At 38.4% G+C, this 25794-nt stretch overlaps 1 protein-coding gene across 18 annotated transcripts in view; it reads right to left on the bottom strand.

Annotated features, from left to right (window-relative positions):
- Positions 1–25794, bottom strand: part of cnksr2a (connector enhancer of kinase suppressor of Ras 2a) — a 94046-nt gene that overhangs the window by 52672 nt on the left and 15580 nt on the right. For 12 of the 18 annotated variants that reach the window (XM_079863772.1, XM_079863773.1, XM_079863774.1 and 9 more), the window contains exons 2-6: positions 24573–24736; positions 18139–18341; positions 8363–8468; positions 2981–3022; positions 353–472 (exon numbers count right to left, since the gene is read on the bottom strand). In XM_079863772.1, coding sequence (XP_079719898.1) covers positions 353–472; positions 2981–3022; positions 8363–8468; positions 18139–18341; positions 24573–24736 — 635 coding nt within the window. The remainder of the gene's footprint in view (positions 1–352; positions 473–2980; positions 3023–8362; positions 8469–18138; positions 18342–24572; positions 24737–25794) is intronic. The other 6 variants (XM_079863782.1, XM_079863783.1, XM_079863770.1 and 3 more) reach the window with 1 other exon arrangement.

Below are 25794 nucleotides of genomic sequence, written 5' to 3'. Positions count from 1 at the left end.
ATGATTGACAATTAGGAGGACCAATAGTATAGGTGATCCACCCAGAAGTAAAAAATCCTCCACTATACCTTTAAAATTAAAAGTATTAATTTCTTCTTCTTTTTTTTTAATCTTAAAGACCCCAAACTTTTAAACAGTACAGTATATGATATATTAGTTATTAAGAATATTTTAAATAAAATAATTAATAGCATTTAATATGTATTTAAATGTGACAGCATTAACATGAAGTTATGAACAAATACATAAAATTTCTAATCAAATGTAATCTAAATAACTGAATTAAAAACTTAGTAAAAACAGCAGTAATTAGAACAGCGGCCAGCAGCAAAGTATTAATGTGTGATCTTACCAGACCCTCTGTAGGTTTAATATTAGCCAGTTGAACCACCTCCAGATGTGCCGACTGGGAGACCAGGGGGTCTGACGACAGTGAGATGATGTGGTCGCATACTCCAGATAATGTCTTACACTTCAGAAAGAGAAAAAGAGAGAGCATATCAATTCTTTTCTGCACTGGGCGATCATTTATTAGATACAACTAATATGATGTAATTTAGGTTTATAATTGCATCTATATTGCACAGACTAGTAAACTTTAATGCTCTGCCATGACCCTTTAAGCTTGACGTTGACTAGTTGCTGATCATGGCCAATAGAGGGCGCAACAGGATAAGAAATCTTTGAAGTACACATTTTACGCTACGTTTGCAACAGTTAAAATGACAAATAAATGCATAGCTCCTCAAGATATGTTTGATTATACTATATAGATATGGATGCTCAAAATTGATTGTTTTAAACAGGTTATTGTACACGCAAGTTAATCGCCTTTCTAAACTAATGCGCTGCTGTATTGTAACGCACATACATACAGAGAGTAGCTCGCACATCGCTTGCAGATCGCGCGCACACAGAAACATTTAGTAGCGCAGAAATGTATTGTCGACAGTGATTTATCAATAAAATAGCTTAGAAACTGAAAAGCATGGTAGCATATATATATATTTCGTAGAAACTAAAATCCACAGCTTTGGATTTTATTAGTAGAGAGACAGCCAGGTAGAATTAATTCACACATAATCGCTCTCTCAGTAATGCATTCATACAGTATAAATGTAATCTTTATCTACTTTATCTGTATCCGATTTAGAATGAGCAGAAATCTGTGAGAAATATAACGACCCAAAGACAAAAGAACTGATAAAATAAGCTGTTATGTATAGCAATAGCCTTGTGGGTGTTCATCAATGACTTCATCAGCGATTTTAGTCAACGTCGACTCGACTTTAATCACATACATGTAAATGTCGACTTAAAAAATCTGAAGTCGTTCAACCTACAGTAGCTACTAATTCTATCTACCTATCATACCTAAAGTACCTATATCTACCTAATCCCATGTTGAAAGGCACACTGTCTTGAAGGTATACTAATTGCTACTGGATTTGCAAAAAGTGCACCTGGATTTCTCTGCTTAGCATTTCTGTAGGTATATTGCAGATTTATATTTGCTTTTTAGGGTCCTGTAGCACTTCAATTCACTTTGTTTTATGGTTTCATCTCTCGCTTTACTTCTGCTTTCATCTGGTGTCATTGGTGTGTTTGTTTCTCCTCCTACAGTCAGTAACTGAGGTGGGGCGGTGCTGGAAAATGAAATCTGCTGCTAGCAGGCGCAATGTGAAGGTATTTATAGCTGTGGGACTCAGTGAGAATGACAGCTGTGCCCAGCCCAGCAGTCTGTGGCGACAACAGGACCTGCCACACACACGGCTGTGTGCTAGTGCGCATGAGACGGGAATCTCACAAAGAGCCTTGATGTGGGTCTCCTGTGACTGCAAAGAGAGCTTCACCTCAGGGCCTGAAGTAGCATGTTCACTAAATGATATCCACTGGTCATGTTACCTGACAAATTTTACAATAACAAACACTGACATAAAGAATCACATCTTTTACAAATCATAAAAGCCATCCCTAAAATTTATTTCAATGTTAAATTAATAGGCTGGGATTACTTGGGACCAAAAATACATGCAGGGACAACACTACTGAATGATGAGTCAAATAAATTAGCTTTTTTGAACATTTAAAATGTCTATTCGCATCACTAAAAATCAGCCAAGAGTTTACATTTTATTGATAATTTAGTTTGGAAAAGGGTCCGTATGTCACCAGTTGAAGACGAAGGAGAGTTCAAAAAGGTTTCTATAAGAAGCTGAGGTAATCCACAACGAAAGAGAAAGAGAAAGAGAAAGAGAAAGAGAAAGAGAAAGAGAAAGAGAAAGAGAAAGAGAAAGAGAAAGAGAAAGAGAAAGAGAAAGAGTGTGTAACACAAGCACACAAAAACAACAACCATCACACACAGAGTGAATGTGAGGAACTTAAATACACAGTGATAATGAGGAGATGACAAACAGGTGTGTTGATCTGATGAGTCTCCATGACAACTGATGAGTGGCGGGAAAATCAAACAAAGGAACACATGTGATGAATGAAAACAAACTAAAAGGTTCTGAAGGTGAAAATAAATATGAATAATATAATATAATATAATATAATATAATATAATATAATATAATATAATATAATATAATATAATATAATATAATATAATATAATATACAACCGTGAGCAATAGTGTTATTTACTGCAATACTAGATCTGTTTTTACTACTACTGTTACTACAAAAAAAATCTTTTGGGGCCAAAAATGCAGGGATCTCTACCGAATGATGACTCAAATTAATCATTTTTTTGAACGCACTACATTTAAAATGTCTATTCACAGCACAGTGTGGTTATAAAATCAGTCAGGCATTTTGTCTACCACAGAAATAGCAGGCAGAGAGAGTATATGTGTAAGAGCATCCTCACGATTCTTTCTGTAAATGAAGAAATGGGGGCAGAGCTCACAGGAGAAACATTAGAGCTCATTATCAGCCTCATATTGCAGCATAAAAAAAAGAAGAGAAATTCTTACCACATGGAGGATCTTATTTTCGGTTTCATAGACGGCGCAGTCCTGCAAAGAGGAGAGGTAAGATATTACTGTCATTTAAACAGTTTAGGCCTCTCATGTACACACTCACCCACACAGAGCGTTTGAGAAAACATTTACTGAGCAAAATATGAGATAATCTTTCAAACAGCTGGGTCACTGTGAAATGTCTCTCTCTCTCTCTCTTTCAGATGCTGATCTAATGTAGGAAGGTTGAACAGAGGAGAGCCCCAGGCTCAATTTAACATTCAGGCTCTGATGGAGACATTTCAAGGAGCTCCCGAGGTTCCCGCTGGGGGCCGGGACTGCTATGAAAGTTCATGGAAAAATAGCAAATCTGCCATTTGATTGTGTTAGTACAGGTGTCATACAGTACAGAAAGTCCTACATGAAGTGTATACATACACAGGGAATTTTCTACAGTTATTTGCTTGTCTATTGGTCACAAGGAGATCAATTTTATCAGGTACATTGATTGTTATGATTATAACCTGACACTAGATGTGTCTATACTGGAATTAACAGTTTGAGGAGGTCTATACAGTTGTTGAGGCTGCACATTCAGAATGTTCACTAACCGTGGACCAATCAAATGTGAGCTTGACGTCAGATTTCAGCCACGGTAAAATAGAAGAACTTTACTTCCAATATAAAGTTAATTGGTATAAAACAGGCATTGAACAGGCTATTTTACAGTAGCATAACTATTTTAAGCTTTATTTTCAATGAAAATCCAAAAATTAATTATAATAATTGAATAATTATACTATACTGTTTACCACTGTTTTTTGTTTTTTAAGAAATAATACTTTTATTCAGCAGGGATGCATTCAATTGATCAAAAGTGTCAGTTAAGAGATTTATAATGTTACAAAATATCTCTATTTCAAATGAATTCTGCTCTTTTGAACTCTCTATTCATTAAAGAATAAGACATGTAATAAACATAATGATTGTCTTCTGTAGGCTTCTGCCTTTGAAGTTGTTTCATAATTCATGAACTAACACTGACAGTGATTAAACTGAATTAAATCAACACTGAACTAAATTGAGCTGAATAATGATTATCTTCTGTAGAGCTGCTTTAAAGCTGAATCAAATTTGTTTCATAATTGATGAACTTTGCAACATCGACACTGTCATTAAACTTAATTTTGCAATTCTACCGCTTTACAGAAACCATTGTGACATTTTTACTGAATAAGGCTGTTATGAAGTGTTTTTTTGAAGCAGCCAAGTAAGTCATTTAATATTCTTAATAGACCTTAAATAATTCATAAATGGTCAGTGTATTATATGCATCAACCAAATGGCGTGATATAGTTTTCTATTCACGGGACAAATGTCCATAATAAAACTTGGAAAAATTACATTGGGTGAGGACATTTGGTCCATGGACGGACAAACAAGACTATAAATCCCTGCTTAGTATATGGATACATTGAGCATTTATGAAATATTAAAGAAAACATAATGAAGAAACTGATTTCTAGCCATCAGCCGTCACCATGGCAACACCCACTCGGATTCATGTATCCATCACTGACCCCCCAAACCCAACAATGCCAGTAGGAGGTCATGATTCTCTTTTTAAAGAAATATGTCTCCGTTTCTGCAGCTTCTTAGTGAGAGAGTATATTTTTTGTCATCGTCTTTGGTGCTCTCACATGCACCTCTTCCCTTTCATCACAATAAAGTAATAACCAGCCCTCACACCTTAAGACTCTCACACAGCAAAAGCCTTGAGAGAGAGAGCGAAAGAAAAGAGTGTTCCCGGAAAATGAAACCGCATTGATTCACTTCCCTTTCGAGCACCCCTGAGCATATCCGTACCTATTCTCCAGTGCTGTCACTCAATCCATCGATCATCACGCAGACAGCCACTGCGCATATTTATGTGTAATTAGGACTTAAGGTGCACTTAAGACACATGCATTCTCACGTCACAAATTAATTTCTTCTTTTACGCACAAAAAAAGTATTTTTTTGAGGAAAATTAAACAGGGACTGAAACTGCCAAACACAATAAAAGTAACATAGTTTTTTAAAATTGTACTACTACTTTAAATTGTAATAATAAATCACAATTTTACTATTTTTACTGTATTTTTGATCAAATAAATGCAACCTTAGTGAGCATGAGAGACTTTTAAAAATGATATATCTTACTGACACCAAACCTCTGAACGATAGTGTTAATAAATACTATTTAATAAATTAAATGTATTGTTAGTGCTATAACTGCTTATAAACATGATTGGAAATGCAACCCAATTTCCAGAAAAGTTGGGACATTTTGTAAAATGCCTTTAAAACCACAATCTGTGATTTGTTAATCCTCTTCAATTTCCAATATTTTCACTGACCAACTTTATTGTATTTTGTAAATATAAACAAATTTTGATTTTGATGGCTCCAACACACCCCCAAAACCAAAAAGTTGGGACAGGGGCAAAATAAAAGTGAAAAGATTATATAATATCGAAGTTAAACTGTTTTGTTTTTTAAACAGTCCATAATTAGCTGGTGAATTGGTGATAATAGGTGAGGGTATCGTGTTTGGGTATAAAAGAGCTTCTCAGTCATTGCAAGCAAAGATGGGTCACGGCTCACCACTTTATGCCAAATGTCATGAGAGAATTGTCAACCAATTTAAAAATCACATTTCTCAATGCAAGATAGCAAAGAATTTATGTCTTTCATCATCTAAGATATATAATATTGTGAAAAGATTCAGCTAAACCAGAGAAATCTCAGTACATGTAGAGCAAGGCAGGAGACCTCCATTGAATGTGTGACCTTTGAGCCCTCAGACAGCACTGCATGAGAAACAGTCTTGCTGCTCAGTTAAATATACCCACATGGGCTCTGGAGTACTTTGGAAAACCGTTGTCACTTAACACAGTCTGACGCTGCATCAAGAAATGCCACTCAAATCTCTGTTTCGCAAGGAGAAAGCTACACATCTGTTCAATGCAGAGATACCGCGAGTTCTCTGGGCCCGAGCTCATCTCAGATGGGCCAAAAGACAGTTGAAATGTGTGCTGTGGTCAGATGAGTCCATGTTTCAGCTTGTTTTTGGAAAAAATGGACATCAAGTTTTCAGTCCCAAAGACGAAAGGGACCATCCAGACTTCCATCAGCGACAGGTGCAAGAGCAAACATCTGTCATTGTATGGAGTTGCATCAGTCCAAACGGTATGGGTGACTTGCATTTGTGTGAAGGTATCACTGACATGGAGGCGTATATTGGGATTGTACACATTTCATGGCATCAAGATGTCATCTTGGGAAGCAAGACAATGCCAGGCCTCATTCTGCACATGCTAAAACAGAGTGGTTTCTAGACACTCTACAGTAGACAGGATGTGCCTGACTGCCAGGCAGAAGTCCAGATCTGTCACTTATTGAACACATGATGTGCGGCCCATCATGAAAAGGAGAATCAGACAACGACGACCACGGACTGTTGAGCAGCTGTCTTGTATCAGACGAGATTTGGCTTGCAAAACTGCACAATTAGAATCCTCAATTCCCAAACATTTAAGTGTAATTAAAAGGAAAGATGATGTGAGACAGTGGTAAACATGCTTTTGGTAAACTTTTTTGGAGTGTAGCAGCAATCAAATTCAAAATGTGTTTATATTTACAAAATACAATAAAGTTTATCAGTGAAAACACTGGAAATCTTTTCTTTGTACTTGTCAGTTAAATGTGGGTTCAAGAGAATTAACAAATCACAGATTCTTGATTTTATCCCATCTTCACTGAAAAGATCCGACTCAAAAGAACAATTTATCCACAAATCAAACGTTGCAAAACATGCCAAGGAGAGCTCTGTGGATGAATACATATTACAAATTTGGTCTGTTTATCACAAAGCTGTCATATGGCTCATATATGTGCAGATGGACACTTTTATGGTGCTGTTAGGTTGCTTTTTTTTTCTTCTGGAGCAGCCACAGTCCTTATTCACTTTCATTGTATTGAAAACACTCATGTTCCATGGAAGAAAGTTAGAATCTTTGGAATTTATACATTTTCATTTTTGGATAAACCATTACTTTAAATCATGAGAAGACACCACACACAGCGAAACAGTGAGAGAGAGACACACAAACAAACAAAAACTAAGATGGAGGTAATAGTGATGCCAGTAGGGGGCGCTCATCCATACAAGCAATGTAAGCTATAATGCAATAATGTAGTAATGAGGACTGTGTCATTAAAGCTCGTTTAGGTGGTTGACTACCAGTGGATAAATCAGATGGTCAAGCAGGTTTTTGGAACATGTTAGGCTGGCACAAGATCGTCTACCAGCTCAGTCAGGTTGTAACCAGTTGAAAGTCCATCTGGTCATCTAAACCTGTTTGAATTATCTTGAATCAGGTAGAAACCAGCTAGCATGTTCCAAAAACACACCTGCTAACTTAAAATGGTTTTATTTGGGAAAAAAAGGATTATGAACTAATCTCACAGGGGCCGATCTGGGAAAAGGACCTCTGCTGGTCCTGAATGCTCAATACTAGTTGCATTAGTTGAGATTAGAACCAGATCTCTGGCTTCAACGCTGTAATCTCTCCTGGATTAAGAGAGAGTTTGCGCAGTGCTCAGGCTGAGCTGGCTGTGACAGACTCATCCATTTAATGCTCCTCTTGCTGGCCATGATCCTCTGACCCTACCAAAAATGATCTGCTGGATACAGACACATACTAACACACACTAGCATGCACATGACTGCAGCAGCCTTGAATCCTTCCCCTTTCTCGTGTTTCTCTTTTGTCTAGAATGATTGTTTCAGACTGATCAAGTTTCCCTTCCTGCTCTGCTCTAAAGGACTACATTACCCATGATGCATTCATAAACAAATGAGCTGTAGTTCTTGACATCCTCATAGTGCTTTTTAAAACCTCTTTATAACATGTGGAAGAACGTAAAACTAGCAGATATGTGAGAGGTTTAAATTCATTTCATATTAATTTAATAAAAGTAAATATTTTCCAAATCATTTAACAATTTTCAGTGACAATAAAAAACCAACATATTTAATTTTGGAAACTGTATTTACTTATTGACATGGAAATATACAGCCGCCTCAATATTTTATGTTTTAGTCCCTCATCATCATATTTGGCAAAAATGAAAAACCCCTCACTTGCACCAATCTCAGAGCTAAATCTGCTCTGACAGTCCTTCTCCACAGCTAGACTACAGCCATATATAACCTACATAAATATTTAAAAGAATTTCCCCGGTTGAATTAGACTCAGAAATGTTGTTTCCATGAGAGGTGTCAATTTCAATGTGTTAGCATCTAATATGAGCGTGTTTGATTTAGTTGGTTTGGTCAATGAATGTCATTACCTGTTGTACTATGGTAGTGAGTTCCAGGCACAGCTGGATCACGTTGTTCCGGGTCATGGAATAATCTGTTACGGCAGCGAACGGTGACCTGCAAAAGAAGTAGCACCTGGAATTAACCGTTAGATTATTCTTAGAGCCAGACCCACAAGATAGACAATTTGAGTGTGTGTGCTTGTAAACTTTAGATATGTGTCGGTGTGTGCTGTGCTATAGGTTATCCCCGTTGGTCGTGAATGTACTCCAGACCCAGTTTCTCTCTTTCTGTGAGTGACGAAGTGAATGTGGGTCATGTGTATTGAGGCTGTGTGCTATATATACAGGGCTGTAGGAACATTGGTTCATCGTTTCCATCTTGTCTCTAAATATTCCTCTAAGACCGCTGGGAATACCAACTGACGCAAACCCAGAAGCCCCTCACAATTTAAGAAACTCTAACAATCTTTCACCGTTGGGCTAAAAATCGTTTATTCAAAGACCCCACAAGTGCTCTTATACCACCCGAACACACATTCCTGAGTCAAACTCTCTTCTCTTAACAGGATTTGGGATGCAGCTCTAGGCGAATACCAAATCCCCATTCAAAACTCCACTCCTAAATGTCAGCGACTTCGCTTGATTCCCAAATATCACTTTGCGGTGATAGTACAGCAACAGCATCTGACCCCGGTTAAAGGACACCTGTCAGCAAGCATGAACGCAGTGGACAGACGCTTCATGAGAACTGTCTGAAAGAAACCTGAGGGGATGGAGAGGGAGGGAGAGACAAAGAAATGATAGCAGCAAGAAAATAAGAAAAAATTCAAAACCAAGTCATCCGAGCTAGTTTGCGAGACACTGAAATCTATGCAGCTCACTCGATTCTCTCCAGGATTGACTAGACTTCATTACATCCAACCTTTGCTCTTTAGAAGCATTTGAGCACACGCCGCCATCTGGACACAAAGGCTCCAGGCTGACAGGAAATCCGTCAGTTGGGCAAAAAAGACCACTACCATCTCCTCAAGGCCAGGCCTCAAAGTTTCACCTCTTCCTGCTCCAGTTTTTCGATCAATGCATGAGAGTCTGGGTGCTTTTGTAATTGCTTATGTGCTGCTGTCTATCTTCATTAAAAAAGATACTTTTACACACGGAGAAAGGATCCGAACACTTTCAGCTCCTATCTGAACAAATCAATGAAAAAGCATTAGCACTAATAATGTCAGGGCATTTACATTTATGCATTTGGCAGATGCTTTTATCCAAAGCAACTTGCAGTGCATTCAAAGTATACATTTTAGCAGTTCACATTCTCCCTGGGAATCAAACACATGACCTTGGTATTGCTAGCGCCGTGCTCTACTGTTTGAGCTACAGGAAAGAGTCAGGAACCTTTATCTAGGTATAATGATTACACCATAAATAGTAAATATGGGTATCTATAGTGCGGCACCATCAAGAAGTTTGAGGCTGATATTGAGGCTAGAATTCAAAATGATTTATTTTTTATTTCTAGTATGGTTTACTTTTAATTTTAAAAGAATAGAATTTTAAAATCGGATTATTCAGGACGAAAGGCTTATTTAGGCCAGAATTTGAAAAGGAGTGAGTTTGAAAACAGCTGAGCTGAGTGTATTATCAAAAACTATAGACCTCAGTTAGAATAAATGCCAAATTTAAAGTGACACAAATGAAAATGAGACTGTGAGGAATGGAAGTACACTGCGTTCGCAATGTTCTGCATAGAGGTTGAACATTCAGTCTTTTCACAAACTTCAAATGACATTATAAGTGTTTTGTTGCCTGAATTATAAACAATCAATATGGCGAGTACTGATCTATTATGCCTCTTAAAGGAATAATTCACCCCAAAATTATTATTTTTTCATTAATTACTCACCCTGATTTCGAGACTGTGAGGAATGGAAGTACACTGCGTTCGCAATGTTCTGTATAGAGGTTGAACATTCAGTCTTTTCACAAACTTCAAATGACATTAAGTGTTTTGTCGCCTGAATTATCAACAATCAATATGGCAAGTACTGATCTATTATGCCTCTTGCAGGAATAGTTCACTCCAAAATTTAATTTTTTTCATTAATTACTCACCCTGATTTCGTTCCAAAAAATTCAAGGCATAAATTCAATCTGTTCATCATATAAAGAGATCAAGTCTCTTCAGAAAATGTGGACTAAACCTGTCAATTCATATAGATTAATTTCACAATCTCTTTGAAGCGTCAAAGCGTCAGTTGCGTAGCTGTCAAAGGAGGGACAGAAATCGCTCAGGTTTCATCAAAAAGATCTTCATTTGTGTTCTGAAGAGTTTTACGGGTGTGGAATGACATGAGGGTAAGTAATGAATGCCAGAATTTTTATTTTTGGGTGAACTAACCCTTTAATGTAATCGAAGGGTAAACAAACATGATGGAACTTCCCCTGCATTTTTCAATAAGCCCCTCCCACATGGAGCTCTGCCCACAGTGAATGAAAATGAGGAAAAGCCCACAACAAACCCAACAGAAGTAGCCAGATATCATTAAACGATGATCACCGGCTTGGAAAGGGGCAAGGAGAGCTGGTGTCAGCCTGGATGGATATCAACCAATAACACTTAAGGGACCGAGACTCTCAAGTCAGTCATAATGTCTCTTGGCTTCAGATCCATTCACCTGCGTTAGTGTAACTCTGTTCGTTCCTCCCTCCATCTCTCTCTCTCTCTCTCTCTCTGAGTTCCTTCTGTTCTTCCACTATGTCTGCAGGGGAGACGACAGCTCTACTGGGGACTGTTTTGGCAGAGAAGAAAGGCCGGGAAGCATAATTAGGCCATCATTAATGAAAGCGGGGAACGAAGCACCCCTCCCACCCGGTGGCCTTGTTCCTACAGTGTGTGTTCCTGATAATGGATACTGAAACTCAGAAACCTCCCTAACCCAAACACTGACTGGCTATAAGATCACCTTAGTCAGCAAGCCGTGAGCTGGTGTGGATTAGCGCTCTCAGCTTGATCCCAATCCAGACTGGGCCAATGTGAACTGTGTGTGATACTGTATGGACCGCTCTCGGGTCCAGGATCAGAAAGCGGGGTTGCGGGTGTCTGGGCACAGCAACAGAGAGATGGCGTTCTCAGTGGGGTGTAGCTGAGACGAAATCAAATGCCGTCTGATGGAAAGGGTCCTACTGTGCGGTGCTGTCCCAGTCCAGAGCTTTAAGCCAGGCTCAGTACCAGAGGGAGCTGGACCGAGTAAAGCAACTGGGTGCCAAAGGGATCCTTCAGCACAAACCACCCACTTCATTTACATTCATTGCAAAATTAAAAAGTAGAAATATTGCAGCACTACAGTCTATAACTTAAGTGTTTTACGAGGGGTTTTATAATGACAGCGATTTGCAGCGACAAAGCAACAAAGTTAAGCAGAATTCAAATTTATGATAATAAGAAGCAAATCAGTACAACGAGTACACATTTGTCTACTGTCAGCTCTGTTTAATACACTTTAACATGTCAGGTTTCAAAAATAATGTTTTTTTTTCTTCTTCTGCCCAAGGTTTGATTTTTTAAAATTTATTTTAACTGATCCCAACAATAAAATAAAGATAAAGATGTTCACCAATGCATTTTTATACTTGTTATAAATAATTATATTTTTCAAGGTTTTAATTGGACAAAATCCTGTTCACTTTTTTTTTTACAAAAAGATAATGTATTAAAAAGCATTAAATAATTTATACAGCTATAATTTAACAAAATCATAACACATCTTTGCTTTAAAAACAATGGAATACGGTGCAAAATCAGTTACTGATCGTTCTTGCTGATGCTTTCAAGATTATAAAGAGGTTTTTTTTTTGCACATTATAAAAATATCAATTCTACTGTAGCCAGCTAGATAACATTATCTTGGTGACAAATCAGCAGAATTTGCAGTAATCTACAAGACAAAAAGTAAAACAGTGGTTCTCAAACAGGGCCCTATCAAGCTTCTAAAGGGGCCAAAAGATATTTTAAAATGATTTTAATTATAATTTATTAATATTAATATATATTAATACAGTCTAATGTAATTACAATGCAAAAAATCTACATGCAGTCAAGATCTAATATAAATTAATATTTATTTTTTCCCTCAATAACTTTTTTTTTTATTGAAGAACATACAGTTCTTAACTTCTGGAATCACAACATAAATTGTGGTTTAATTTATTTACTTATATTGACACTCTTAGTTTCTTTTAATAAAATATCATTGTTAATATATACGGTATATTATAGATATATTCCTGTTAATATTACATTATACAGGAGATTTAACATTTTGCATTCGAGTCAAAAAGGTTAAGGGCCCTATTTTAACGATCTAAGCGCATGGTCTAAAGCGTAGGGCGCAAGTTCACTTAGGGCGTGTCCGAATCCACTTTTGCTAGTTTAGCGACGGGAAAAATGGTCGTGGTCTAAAAGGGTTGTCCCTATTCTCATGATGAGTAATGGGTGTGTTTTGGGATTTACATGCGTTAAACCAATCAGAGTCTCATCTCCCATTCCCTTTAAATGCCAGTTGCGCTCACGCCATGGCAGATTCGCTATTTACATGACGGAATTTGATAGTGGAAAGACTGAACGCGTCTCCAGAGCGCAAACGAACTGCTCGTGCCTGAGGTAAAAATGCACAAGCAGACCATCTACGAGATAACATAAACAGCATCAAACGTAAGTAGGCTATGCATCACATAGTACATACAAATATAGAGTAACAAAAAAGCAGAACACTAAACAGAGGAGGGTTGGAAATACTGTGAGAAAAGATAGGTTTTTAGTTGAGATTTGAATGAGGATATAGTAGATGTGTCACGAAGAGTTGGAGGAAGAGAATTCCAGAGTTTCGGAGCCACAGCACTGAATAGAGTTAGGAGGTGAATAATAGTGTAGAAGTGCAGATACATAATTGGGAGCAAGTCCATGAAGACATTTAAAAGTTAACAAGAGAACTTTATACTGAATGCGGAGAGGAACCAGTATCCAATGTAGATTATAGAGCGAAGGAGTAATGTGATCAGATTTCTTGACTTGATTGATGACTTTGGCAGCAGAATTTTGTACATATTGTAGTCTAGTGATTCATAAAGAAATCACTATGAACAGAAGCAATGCGCAATCTAGACCCAAAAGAAGCTGAAGTTACTGAGAGAGAAAAAGTCAGTGTTATATAAGACCTCTTCACTCATCTATGTACCTGATTGCTGAGGGGTGGAACACAAATCAACATGACTGAATTTGAACAGACTCGTGCACACTAAACAAGAGACCCCAAGTCGCTAACTACTGTCCACCCTGCAACACAGAAGTTGTGACTCTAATTATGACCGCCGCTAGCGTAGCTAGCGAAAGCGGTCATATAGGGATTGTCAAAGTTTTTTTTTTTTTTTTTTCCCGTCACCTTACTGAATTTTTCGTCAACGATACCAGGGACACCGAAGCACCGGGGAACATGAAATTTGGTGGGCATGTAGCCCCACTAGACTTCTAAGGAAAAATTTCGTTTGGTCCCCGGGGGCCACTCCCCCCCCGCGCTGGGCCCCCCCAAACCCCAAAAAATGCAGTTTTTCCTAAATAACTACCTGAACCGTGGCACCGAGGATGAAGAAATTTTTATGGTATGTTGGTCTACTAGACTTTTACGGAAAAATTTCGTTTGGTCCCCGGGGGCCACTTCCCCCCCCGCGCTGGGGCCCCCGTAAATTTTTCGTCAACGATACCAGGGACACCGAAGCACCGGGGAACATGAAATTTGGTGGGCATGTAGCCCTACTAGACTTCTAAGGAAAAATTTCGTTTGGTCCCCGGGGGCCACTCCCCCCCCGCACTGGGCCCCCCCAAACCCAAAAAAATGCAGTTTTTCCTAAATAACTACCTGAACCGTGGCACCGAGGATGAAGACATTTTTATGGTATGTTGGTCTACTAGACTTTTACGGAAAAATTTCGTTTGGTCCCCGGGGGCCACTTCCCCCCCCGCGCTGGGGCCCCCGTAAATTTTTCGTCAACGATACCAGGGACACCGAAGCACCGGGGAACATGAAATTTAGTGGGCATGTAGCCCCACTAGACTTCTAAGGAAAAATTTCGTTTGGTCCCCTGGGGCCACTCCCCCCCTGCGCTGGGCCCCCCCAAACCCCAAAAAATGCAGTTTTTCCTAAATAACTACCTGAACCGTGGCACCGAGGATGAAGAAATTTTTATGGTATGTTGGTCTACTAGACTTTTACGGAAAAATTTCGTTTGGTCCCCGGGGGCCACTTCCCCCCCGCGCTGGGGCCCCCGTAAATTTTTTGTCAACGATACCAGGGACACCGAAGCACCGGGGAACATGAAATTTGGTGGGCATGTAGCCCCACTAGACTTCTAAGGAAAAATTTCGTTTGGTACCCGGGGGCCACTCCCCCCCCGCGCTGGGCCCCCCCAAACCCAAAAAAATGCAGTTTTTCCTAAATAACTACCTGAACCGTGGCACCGAGGATGAAGACATTTTTATGGTATGTTGGTCTACTAGACTTTTACGGAAAAATTTCGTTTGGTCCCAGGGGGCCACTTCCCCCCCCGCGCTGGGGCCCCCGTAAATTTTTCGTCAACGATACCAGGGACACCGAAGCACCGGGGAACATGAAATTTGGTGGGCATGTAGCCCCACTAGACTTCTACGGAAAAATTTCATTTGGTCCTCGGGGGCCACTCCCCCCCTGCGCTGGGCCCCCCCAAACCCAAAAAAATGCAGGTTTCCTAAATAACTACCTGAACCGTGGCACCGAGGATGAAGAAATTTTTATGGTATGTTGGGCTACTAGACTTTTACGGAAAAATTTCGTTTGGTCCCCGGGGGCCACTCCACCCCCCCCCCCCCCCCCGCGCTGGGGCCCCCGTACCAAAAAATGCAGTTTTTCCTAAATAACTACCTGAACCGTGGCACCGAGGATGAAGAATTTTTTATGGTATGTTGGTCTACTAGACTTTTACGGAAAAATTTCGTTTGGTCCCCGGGGGCCACTTCCCCCCCCGCGCTGGGGCCCCCGTAAATTTTTCGTCAACGATACCAGGGACACCGAAGCACCGGGGAACATGAAATTTGGTGGGCATGTAGCCCCACTACACTTCTACGGAAAAATTTCGTTTGGTCCCCGGGGGCCACTTCCCCCCCCCCGCGCTGGGCCCCCCCAAACCCAAAAAAATGCATTTTTTCCTAAATAACTACCTGAACCGTGGCACCGAGGATGAAGAATTTTTTATGGTATGTTGGTCTACTAGACTTTTACGGAAAAATTTCGTTTGGTCCCCGGGGGCCACTTCCCCCCCCGCGCTGGGGCTCCCGTAAATTTTTCGTCAACGATACCAGGGACACCGAAGCACCGGGGAACATGAAATTTGGTGGGCATGTAGCCCCACTACACTTCTACGGAAAAATTTCGTTTGGTCCCCGGGGGCCACTCCCCCCCCCGCGCTGGGCCCCCCCAAACCCCAAAAAAAGCATTTTTTCCTAAATAACTACCTGAACCGTGGCACCGAGGATGAAGAAATTTTTATGGTATGTTGGTCTACTAGACTTTTACGGAAAAATTTCGTTTGGTCCCCGTGGGCCACTTCCCCCCCCTGCGCTGGGGCCCCCGTAAATTTTTCGTCAACGATACCAGGGACACCGAAACACCGGGGAACATGAAATTTGGTGGGCATGTAGCCCCACTAGACTTCTACGGAAAAATTTCGTTTGGTCCCCGGGGGCCACCCCCCCCCCCCAAACCCAAAAAAATGCAGTTTTTCCTAAATAACTACCTGAACCGTGGCACCGAGGATGAAGAAATTTTTATGGTATGTTGCTCTTAAGGGCCCACATCAACCTAGCCCATAATCACTCATTTGTGATTTGCGCCCCTCACATAAAAAATGAAAATGCAATATTATTCTGCTTTTATCGCCCCTATCTTCAGTGGAGATGTTCAGAACTGCACCATATTTCATGTGTATGATTAACTTGACATCCTCTGGGGGTATCCTCTGCTAAGTTTTGTAGAATTTCATCCATGGGGGGGTATAAAATAAATTCATTTATGTGCACATTTAGTGACTGTACACTCATCGGCCTGTAGATGGTGCTGTTGAGCGAAGGGTTGCTGGTTTAGGATGATACTGTCACACACACACATGCAGGAATACAAACAAACGCAAGCATGCACACACACTGACATCCACACGCACAGACACACACCCATACACACACATACAAATCCACATGCACAGACACACACACACACAAACACACACGCGCACACATGTACGCACACATACATACACGCACAGACACACACACACACACACACAGACACACACATACACAAACACACACACATACACACACACACACACACACAGACAGACATGCACATACTATTACTTTTTTTAGGTATATACATAAACACACAATACAGCCAAATTACTCCACGTCATTTATTTTTGTGGAAAGCCAGTGCAGGCCTGAGCGGCGGTCATATTTTGTACCGCGATGCGGTACATCTAGTTCTAAGTGCCATCCCTTGACGGGAGAGAAGACCGTGCACAAAATGATTTGCCGAACAGGAAATGTTCCTGGATCAACACCCTCTGTCATTCTCAATCCAGGAATAACATTTGAGGAATCACAACCGTATCTCTGAGCCGAAGCCCAAAATCAGAGGCCTTCTTTAAGGAACAACAAAGAATGCCAATACAGGAATAGATATTAAATTCAAACTAATCCATAAAATAATTCATGTAAATAATAAAACTCTCATAATTTCATGATATACACTACCATTCAAAAGTCTGGGGTCGATACTATCACATACCTGTATTTACATCCTGTTTTCGGTCAAAGTCCATAGTAATCGATTGTCGAGTTCACGCGCATAGGTTTAGTACCTATGATCATGCGCGTGAACTCGACAATCGATTACTATGGACTTCGACCGAAAACAGGATGTAAATACAGGTATGAGCGCTGGCTGAATAAACATCATTTTTATTCATATCTTGCACATCTACTGCAGTCAGATTCACCCGTGTTCACTCTAAAGGAATCACTCACATGGCTGGGCACTTGTAATGACACATCAAGGATGTTAAGAGGCTAAAAGCAGGTTTAAAACTTGCCCCATTGAAGTCAACAGGGTGCAAATTTTAAAAAGAGGATAACACGGTGTAGGCAACACCGATTTTTGTTGTTGTTCTCTGTATTGACAGCACTCCAAATGTACAAAAAAATGAGCTCAATGTTAAAATTGACCGGAGTTCTCCTTTAAAAGAAAAGCATTTATTTAAAATAGATCTTTTGTAGCATTCTAAATTTCTTTATCACTTTTGATCAATTTAATGCATCCTCACTGAATAAAGGCATTCATTTCTTTCTAAATAAATCGTACTTACTTGCAGCTCTAGATCTACCACTATCAAGTCACGAGAATTCACAGTCAGTTACTCGCGTCACAACAGCATTTATCTGACCATCAACAGCAAAAGATGACATGAGACCCTGGATTTCAGGAGAAGACCCCTATTAACCTTCAAGGTCATGCTTCTTCAATCTTTATCTGATGTCAAACATCCTTTTCTCTAGTGTTTGAGAAAGTCGTTTTTCAAGAGTACTGAATTTGGCTATACCCCAACTTGACACATCAATGTGGAATTTGAAATCAATTAAATCGAATATGTGTATATTTATTTTAAGTATGTATTAATTCGTGTATTGATTCAGTGTGTTTGCGGCTCTTAGCAGGACTAACCTATCCAGCCAGGCCAGAAGGCTCTTAGCGGCAGCGATGAGGTCCACCACAGAGGTGAGGAAATCGTTGGGCAGTTTGCGGGTTGTCCGACCATCATAATGGCCGCTGCGTCTGCGGCCCGTGATGAAGTTCTGCAGGTTTTTGGCGGAGGCATTGAGCTTGTGAGAAAGAGTTTTCAGGTTTTCTGTCTCCAGCCCATAGTTCTGTCAAACAGAGATAAAGAAAATTAAATGCTTTAGAGACAAAACTCCAACAATTGTAGGAATGACTCAATCAGAACATCGCTTTTTGTTTTCCCACTGTTCTTTTCAGTGTCCCTTTTTTCATGATTCTCCTCTCTCTTGTTTTCAATTTTATTGTGCATTATTGGCATGACAGAAATTATAGTTTTCTAAAACTAGAAAAGTAACGTTTATTAAAACAAATTTTGAATGTTACTTTAAAGGCTTGCCAAATCAGAATAAATGAATTTAACATTAATTTAATAATACATTTAAAAAGTGAAATACTTATTTTATTAAAAATTGCAATAAATATAGAAAAAATAAAATAAAATGAGTAACAATAAAATAAAACTGGCAATCAATTAATTTAAGAAGGAATAAATAACTTCGGTTATTAACAAGGTTAAACTAAAGATGTATTTAAATTTGGTAAATAGAGACGAGCACAAAACACATCACTCACTGGCAGACACACACACTCTCTCTCTCTCTCTCTCTCTCTCTCTCTCTCTCTCTCTCTCTCACTCACTCACACCCTCAAAGATCACTCAGAGATCCCAAATGAATATTCAGCACCTGGCAGAGAGAGAGAAAGAGAGAGAAAGAGAGTGAGCGCTTCATATGTAGAGGTGTGTTGAGTGGGTGGAGACAGAACATAAAGTTCAGAGTATGAATAATGCACTGAGAGTCTCTGCTGCCAGCTGATAGGAGCTTACACACGCCTCACTCCTCTGTGAGATAAAGCAATCAGCTCAGACAAATCTGCATATCTATATCTGACAAAACCATGTCAGAAAAAAAAGCCAAAAAGCACACTAGTTATCACATACAGATATAGGCGTCTTTGGCACAGGACGTAAAAAAAATCAAATTGCAAATTAATTTGCTGTGTTTGTGTTGGATAGAGGCCGCACCAGGTGCCTTTGGCAGGGTACCAAAGTAGGCTACCTTGTTCCTGCATAAAGAGTAGGGATCAAGGAGCGAAGGCTGATCAAAAGCAGCATTATGCATATACATTCAGGAGAAGGAACACACACATTAGTCCAATGACTTCTATCCATAAACCTTACACTTACAGAAATATTTTTTTGCATTATTAGGTGACTGGTGTCCAATTTGATGCAAAAATTCTTTCTCCTATCCCATGGTAGTAAGCAGAACAGCATATTGCTGTAAAGGTACAATATGTAATAATTTTAGATTCAAATATCCAAAAACCACTAGAACAATGTTATATATTTTGTTGAACTTAAACTATTCCAAAAGTTTCCAACATTGTTTAAATTCTGAGAATTAATTGTTGCTCAACACATTTAGTCTTATTGTTTGAATCTCTTGATTTCTTGATTTACCGCAAGTAACATGTCTGTGCCATGCCTCAGAGACAACACTATTTTGTCAAGTGGCTAACATAGCATGATCAGAAAGAGTATTTGTATTTGTAGAGTATAACTGTAATACACAGTTATCCACCATGCAATATACTTTTTAATTATTTGCATGCCATTTAGCAGCACAAGTCATCCAGCTTTTATTAATATTATATTAGAATATCGATCTAGCTTACTGCAATGTGCAACAAGTGTCTCATACCAGCCACTAAGCAAACACACAGAGTAATGTTATAATATATCTTTCAACTAACACACTCAAATGTATTTTTAGTTGGAGGGTTTTGATCAAGTAAAACAGAGCTGGGTTACCCCACAATTTTAATTGGTCAAATAAAGTGACCTATATGAGTAGTAATTCAGCACTTGTGGCTATTTCATTAAATGAAATAAAATGATGAATTTAAGTGTTCAAACATAACTGTAACAAAGTTTAAGTTCAGGGAAGGAGGCGGACATTAAATGTAACTTTAATCCTAAAATAAACATAAACAACAAAACTAAAAGAGCAGCAGCCGAATGCGGCATGCAAGCATTAAAACAGCAACGTAAAATGTCCCAGGCTCTCAGCCCTCCCCTGCTTCATACCACAGTAACGTTAATAAAACTTTAATACGTTAACTAATCCATGAACATGATTTCACGAGTCCTGTTGGATTGGTTTCCATCTGCTGTGGAGATGAAGACGACAACTCCAATGATTCCACACTCATTCACGGTGTCATCAAGCTATGCCTTTGTTATTGTTTTGACTAATGACCTCTAGTGATGAAACTTACATACTGTGGCTTTATAGGGGCTATATGTAGAATTCAGAGACCATTGTTATTAGCGACACCGGTGGCCGTTAAGTGAACTGCAGCCAGCAACTTACTGCTCATGCTTGTGCACACGTAACAAACAAGAGACTGAGCGTTTAATAAAAACTATACATACTGCACTATTAGAGGATGATTTAACTGATGATTAAAAAGCTATATATATATATATACAGTATATACTGTTTATGTGTGCGTGCATTTAATTGTATTATTATTAATATGACTTTTCTCAAGAGTTGGTCACAAAACATGTTTATGCCTTAAAAAATCACTCCAAATGATGTCTTAATAGAAATATGCAAATGACAAATGCAAAATGGTATCTGTGATGGCTGGGTTTAGTGTGTGTGTGTGTATGTGTGTGTTAAAGTGTGCAATGTGCATCAATTTCAGTAGGGCCTATCTCCTCTCACATCAGCAGGAGATCGATCAGAGTAATGTGCTCCAACTCGTCCGAAGAACAAATCCCACACACGCACTCACAAAGTACAAGAACAGGTAATAAACACACCTGCAACACTAAAACAGGTCTGTACAACATACACACAGACTCACAAAAGATACATTAATCAGCTTCAGAGTGGTGGGAGACTTGCACAGAAGATGTGTGTGTGTGTGGTGGTGATGTGTTGGGGGGGGGGGGGGGGGGCATTCATGCAGCAGATAACACACACCACAATGACAGAAAGATAAAGCAATTGGAAGGGGAAGAGTGAGATAAACAAATATGTGAGAGAATGACAGCTTTTTAGAGTTTAGAGAGACAGGAAAGGAGAGAGTGGGCCGCTCTGTGTCTCTGAGGTCAATATGCTGTCAAACAATAAAGACTCAACAGTTCTCTGGCTTCCATCAATATTTGTGTGCAAGTTTGTATCTAAGACGGATTCAAAGACACCTTACAGTGGGGAAACAGGGCACATCACGTCTTATTCACTTATGGTTATTTTTATACCATTATGGCACTTTTTGTATGTTTTACATCTAATATTTATATTTTATTATTTCAGCTTAATCTTAACCAGCAGACATAGTCTTCAATATGACACAGATTTGAAATTACGTTTTCTTTTCATCTCTCAGTCATTAAAAAGTTTCATTTTGATACTCTCGAAATTAAAAGCTGCAAATGAGATTCGAGAGCTAAAAATGTAAAAATAGTTCACTCTCAAATTAAAATGCTATCGTCATTTACTCACCCTCATGTTGTTCCAAACCTGTTTCCTTCCATGGAATATAAAAGAAGATATTCTGAGAAATGACTCAATGTTTTTTTGTCTATACAATGGAAATCAAAATGGTTTGGTTACCAACATTCTTCAAAATATCTTCTTTTGTGCAAAAAAAAAGAAAGTCACAGGTTTGAAATGACATTTTTGAGTGAACTATCTCTTATGCTCATTGTATGGAAAAGAGCAGTAGGGACATTCTGCAAAATATCTCATTTTGTTTCAGTGAATGATTCAGTTGAAATATGTCTACACGCTGACATTCACACACACACACACAAGCTGTGTAACGTGAATGTCATCAGCTCTGATTTGGGATCAGCGTTCAGAACAGATAGAGAGCACAGCAAAGTCATCTATTTATGATTAACGCTCTCCTAAATGTCAGCAGCACAGGCCAGTGGTTCACAGTCACTCACAAAACCTCACACTCATTATAGTTCACCTTGTGTTAGAAATCTCACAGATCAGGAAAAGGCAACAAGAAACATGTCTGATAGAAAGACAAGACAGGTTGAAGCGAAGATGGGAAAAGAGTAAAACATAAAAAGGACAAGGATAAAGGCTGAGGAGAGACTCAGGATTGTGAGACGGCTCACACGGACGCGATAAACATCATCCTGTCGTCTGTTCCCTCCCGTCATGTTGCTGACATTCTGAAAGCGTGGGCTGGTAAGTCATTGTTTTAATACCTCAACTGAGAGATTCGAGAGAGAGGAAGTGGAGGAGAGAGAGAGAGAATTAGATGGAAAGCTAGTTATTAAATGCTAGATAATGTAAAAGGCTCAAGCGGTGCAGAGCAAATTTCAGCCTAAATCCTTTCCCATCTCCCACACTGTCTGTACTCTTGGTACCGTTTCTGAAAATCATTTTCAAGCAGTCGAACATCTCAGCAATAAAAAATAGTCAAGAGACACACATGCACACAGAGCAGTAACAGAATAAGGAACAAGCTAGCAAAAAGCCTCATTTAAATACTGATTGAGTGACATTTTAAGAACAAATCTGAGGAAATCTTTCCCAGGAGAACAATATTATCATCTTATAAAATTGAAGCTGCAACTCTTAAATCTTCTAACTTTTAAGAGAGCATGAAATGGCATTTGAAACTTCCTTCATCTCCGTAATGTGACGTTGTTCAAAGTGAAATTGAATATTAATTTGAGTGGATTGTAAAAAAGAGGCTCCAATACTATTATTATTATTATTAGGCTATTTTATATTTCTTTATAAAATAGTAATATAAAGAAATCATGGATTACCAGAAAATTCGAATAACACTTTATTTCGATAGTCCACGTTAAACATTCTACTAACTATAAGTAACTTTGCAACTACATTTCAACTAACTGTCATAGTAGACTATCCAGCCTGATCTCACACACGAAACGTACATATTTAGACGTAAATAAAAACGATCCAATTCGTATATATATTTACGTATTATAGTGACTTTTACGTATCATATGGACGTTATTTCAGGTTCGATACGTATCTATATTTACGTATTACAACTTAAAATACGTATAGATTCAACGTATATCCATAAATGCATTTATACAGCCTGGTCTCATTGTTAATACGTAGTATTAATACGTAATTTTCAAAGATAGAAAACGTACGTTTTGTACGTTTGGATAGATGCATTTAATAATAATAAATGCGACTGAAAACGTAATTGATAAGACATTTGAATGCAATAGAGTCAAAACATTAATGCCACGATTTTAATATGCATAAATAAGAATACGTACAAATATGTACGTCGGTAGAGTTGTTCATACGTAAATAATTTACGTTTTTGTGCTGTTAATACGTAAATATTTTACGTTTTAGTGCTGTAAATACGTCAGTATTATACGTTTCTGTGTGTATAAAACGTAAGTAAATGTACGTATGGTAGAATTACACTTTACGTAAAAATACACACGTATTCTCATGAGATCACGTTGCAGCATCTGCTTAATATTTGCTAACACTTTATTTTGTTGGTCCCCAAATAGACATTCTACTGACTATAAGTAACCTGGCAACTACAAGTCAACTTATTCTACTAACCCGAAACCCTACAGTCTACTAATACTCTAATGAGAGTTAGCTGACATGTAGTTGCAAAGTTACTTAAAGTTAGTAGAATGTCTAAAGTGGACTATCAAAATAAAGTGGAACCGAAAATTCTGTCAATGACGGGGATGTGTTGTGTCATAAATTACTTAATTACCATAAATAAATGGCGGGGAAAGAGTTAATAAATAAGTAAATAGAGCCTTTTTACATTTTTAACATTATCATTCATTGTTAGCATATGCAAACAAACATTTTTGTAGTCTTTTCAGAATGTGATATTATTTTTTCTCAAAAAAAGTGGTATCTCTATATCTTTGTTAACATTGTGCAGTAGATGATTCCACTGGTGTCTGCCAACAAATAAGAAAATAGAGTCATTGGTTACTTTTTTTTTTTTACTTTTGTAATATTATAAATTTTAATTTTAAGTTATTAGATTGTGTTTCTTTTTTTCTGATATATTGTGTGAAATAAGACCAGGTAAACGTAATAAATAAGTAAATAGAGTGAGTCTGCTGTCATTCATTGGCAGTTGAAAATGCAAACAAGTGTTTTTAGTCTTTTCAGAATGCAATATTGTTTTTCTCTATAAGTGACATCTCTATATCTTTGTCAACATTGTGCAGTAGGGGACTCTGTGTCCACCATGCTGACAGAGTGTTGAACAGCAGATGTAGGATCAAGCGTATAAAGAAAGGCTCTCACCAGAGCGCACAGCAGGTCCACAGCTTCCAGGATCAGCTCTTGGTGTCCGATGCGGGACACCCCCAGATCCTCCAGCTCCTGATGGGTGATCCTCAGCAGCTGATCACCTCCTACCTTCTCCCGTTCAAAGTTCTTTATATACTGCTGCAAGCAGTCATCCAGACCTGTAGAGACATTAAGAAAACATCAACAACCTAGGGTCAACTCTGATTCACTTACAAATATTAGAACATCACAAATCATCCCAAAGCCATGGGATTTATGGTTAAAGTGCCCAAAAGATAGGAAAGATGGGAGAAGTTCCCCTTAATACAGCAGTACATTTACAGCTTGTACAAGACAATGATACATCATCCAATATATTAACGAAAATATATTGAAACATTATTGTTATTGAACAAAACTGAAAATCAAAAAGGTTTACTGTCATCTGATTCAGTTTAACAAACTATGTAATGTATTTTTTATATTGCAGGCTACTTCATTTAAATGTCTATTTAAATGTCTGAAACCTAAAATAAACATTACGTGGTTGAAAACACTGAATAGATGTGATATATGAAAAGCACTGAGCGTCTCCGCCTCAGCGCCAGCCAAAGAGTAAAATCTCTTAAAACACGGTGAGTCCATCCCTCACAGCCTCGCTTTTATACCTGTCATTACGCTGCTCTGAATAAGGTCTATAACAGGCATTTAGACAACAATTATTAACAAAATATATATCCATCAAAAATGAAGAGATCACTATTATTCACTTGCAAAAATAGAACTGTTGAGATGGAATAAAAATCACACAAAGGTTAATGTTCAATTTAAAAAAAAAATCAAGAATAAGAGCATAAACATAATAAACAATAAAAGTATCTAATATTACCCACACCCCCTTGCGTGAAGATACTGGTAAATGAAGCACTGACCTGGTTTCTGTTAGAGAGCAAATGAGTAATGCTGATGCTGTTGAACATTTAATAATTGCTCATCAAAGCTTTAATAGTGGACAAGAGCAAGGTCTCTGAAATAAATATTTATGCAAATTCTGTTGATTAATTTCAGAAACATTGCACTTGACCACTATTAATGATTAACAGAGTCATTTTGATATCTAGCCTACATTGTATACTGTAAATAAACCTTGAAATGAATATCGCCATAATTTGTATAAACAAACATAAACAAGATTCAGATCCACTTTGGTGTAATTTATTTCAAAACACTTTAGTTA

The sequence above is a fragment of the Squalius cephalus genome (assembly GCF_949319135.1).
Source record: "Squalius cephalus genome assembly, chromosome: 25".
NCBI lineage: Eukaryota > Metazoa > Chordata > Actinopteri > Cypriniformes > Leuciscidae > Squalius > Squalius cephalus.
This window is presented reverse-complemented; position numbering and strand designations above follow the sequence as displayed.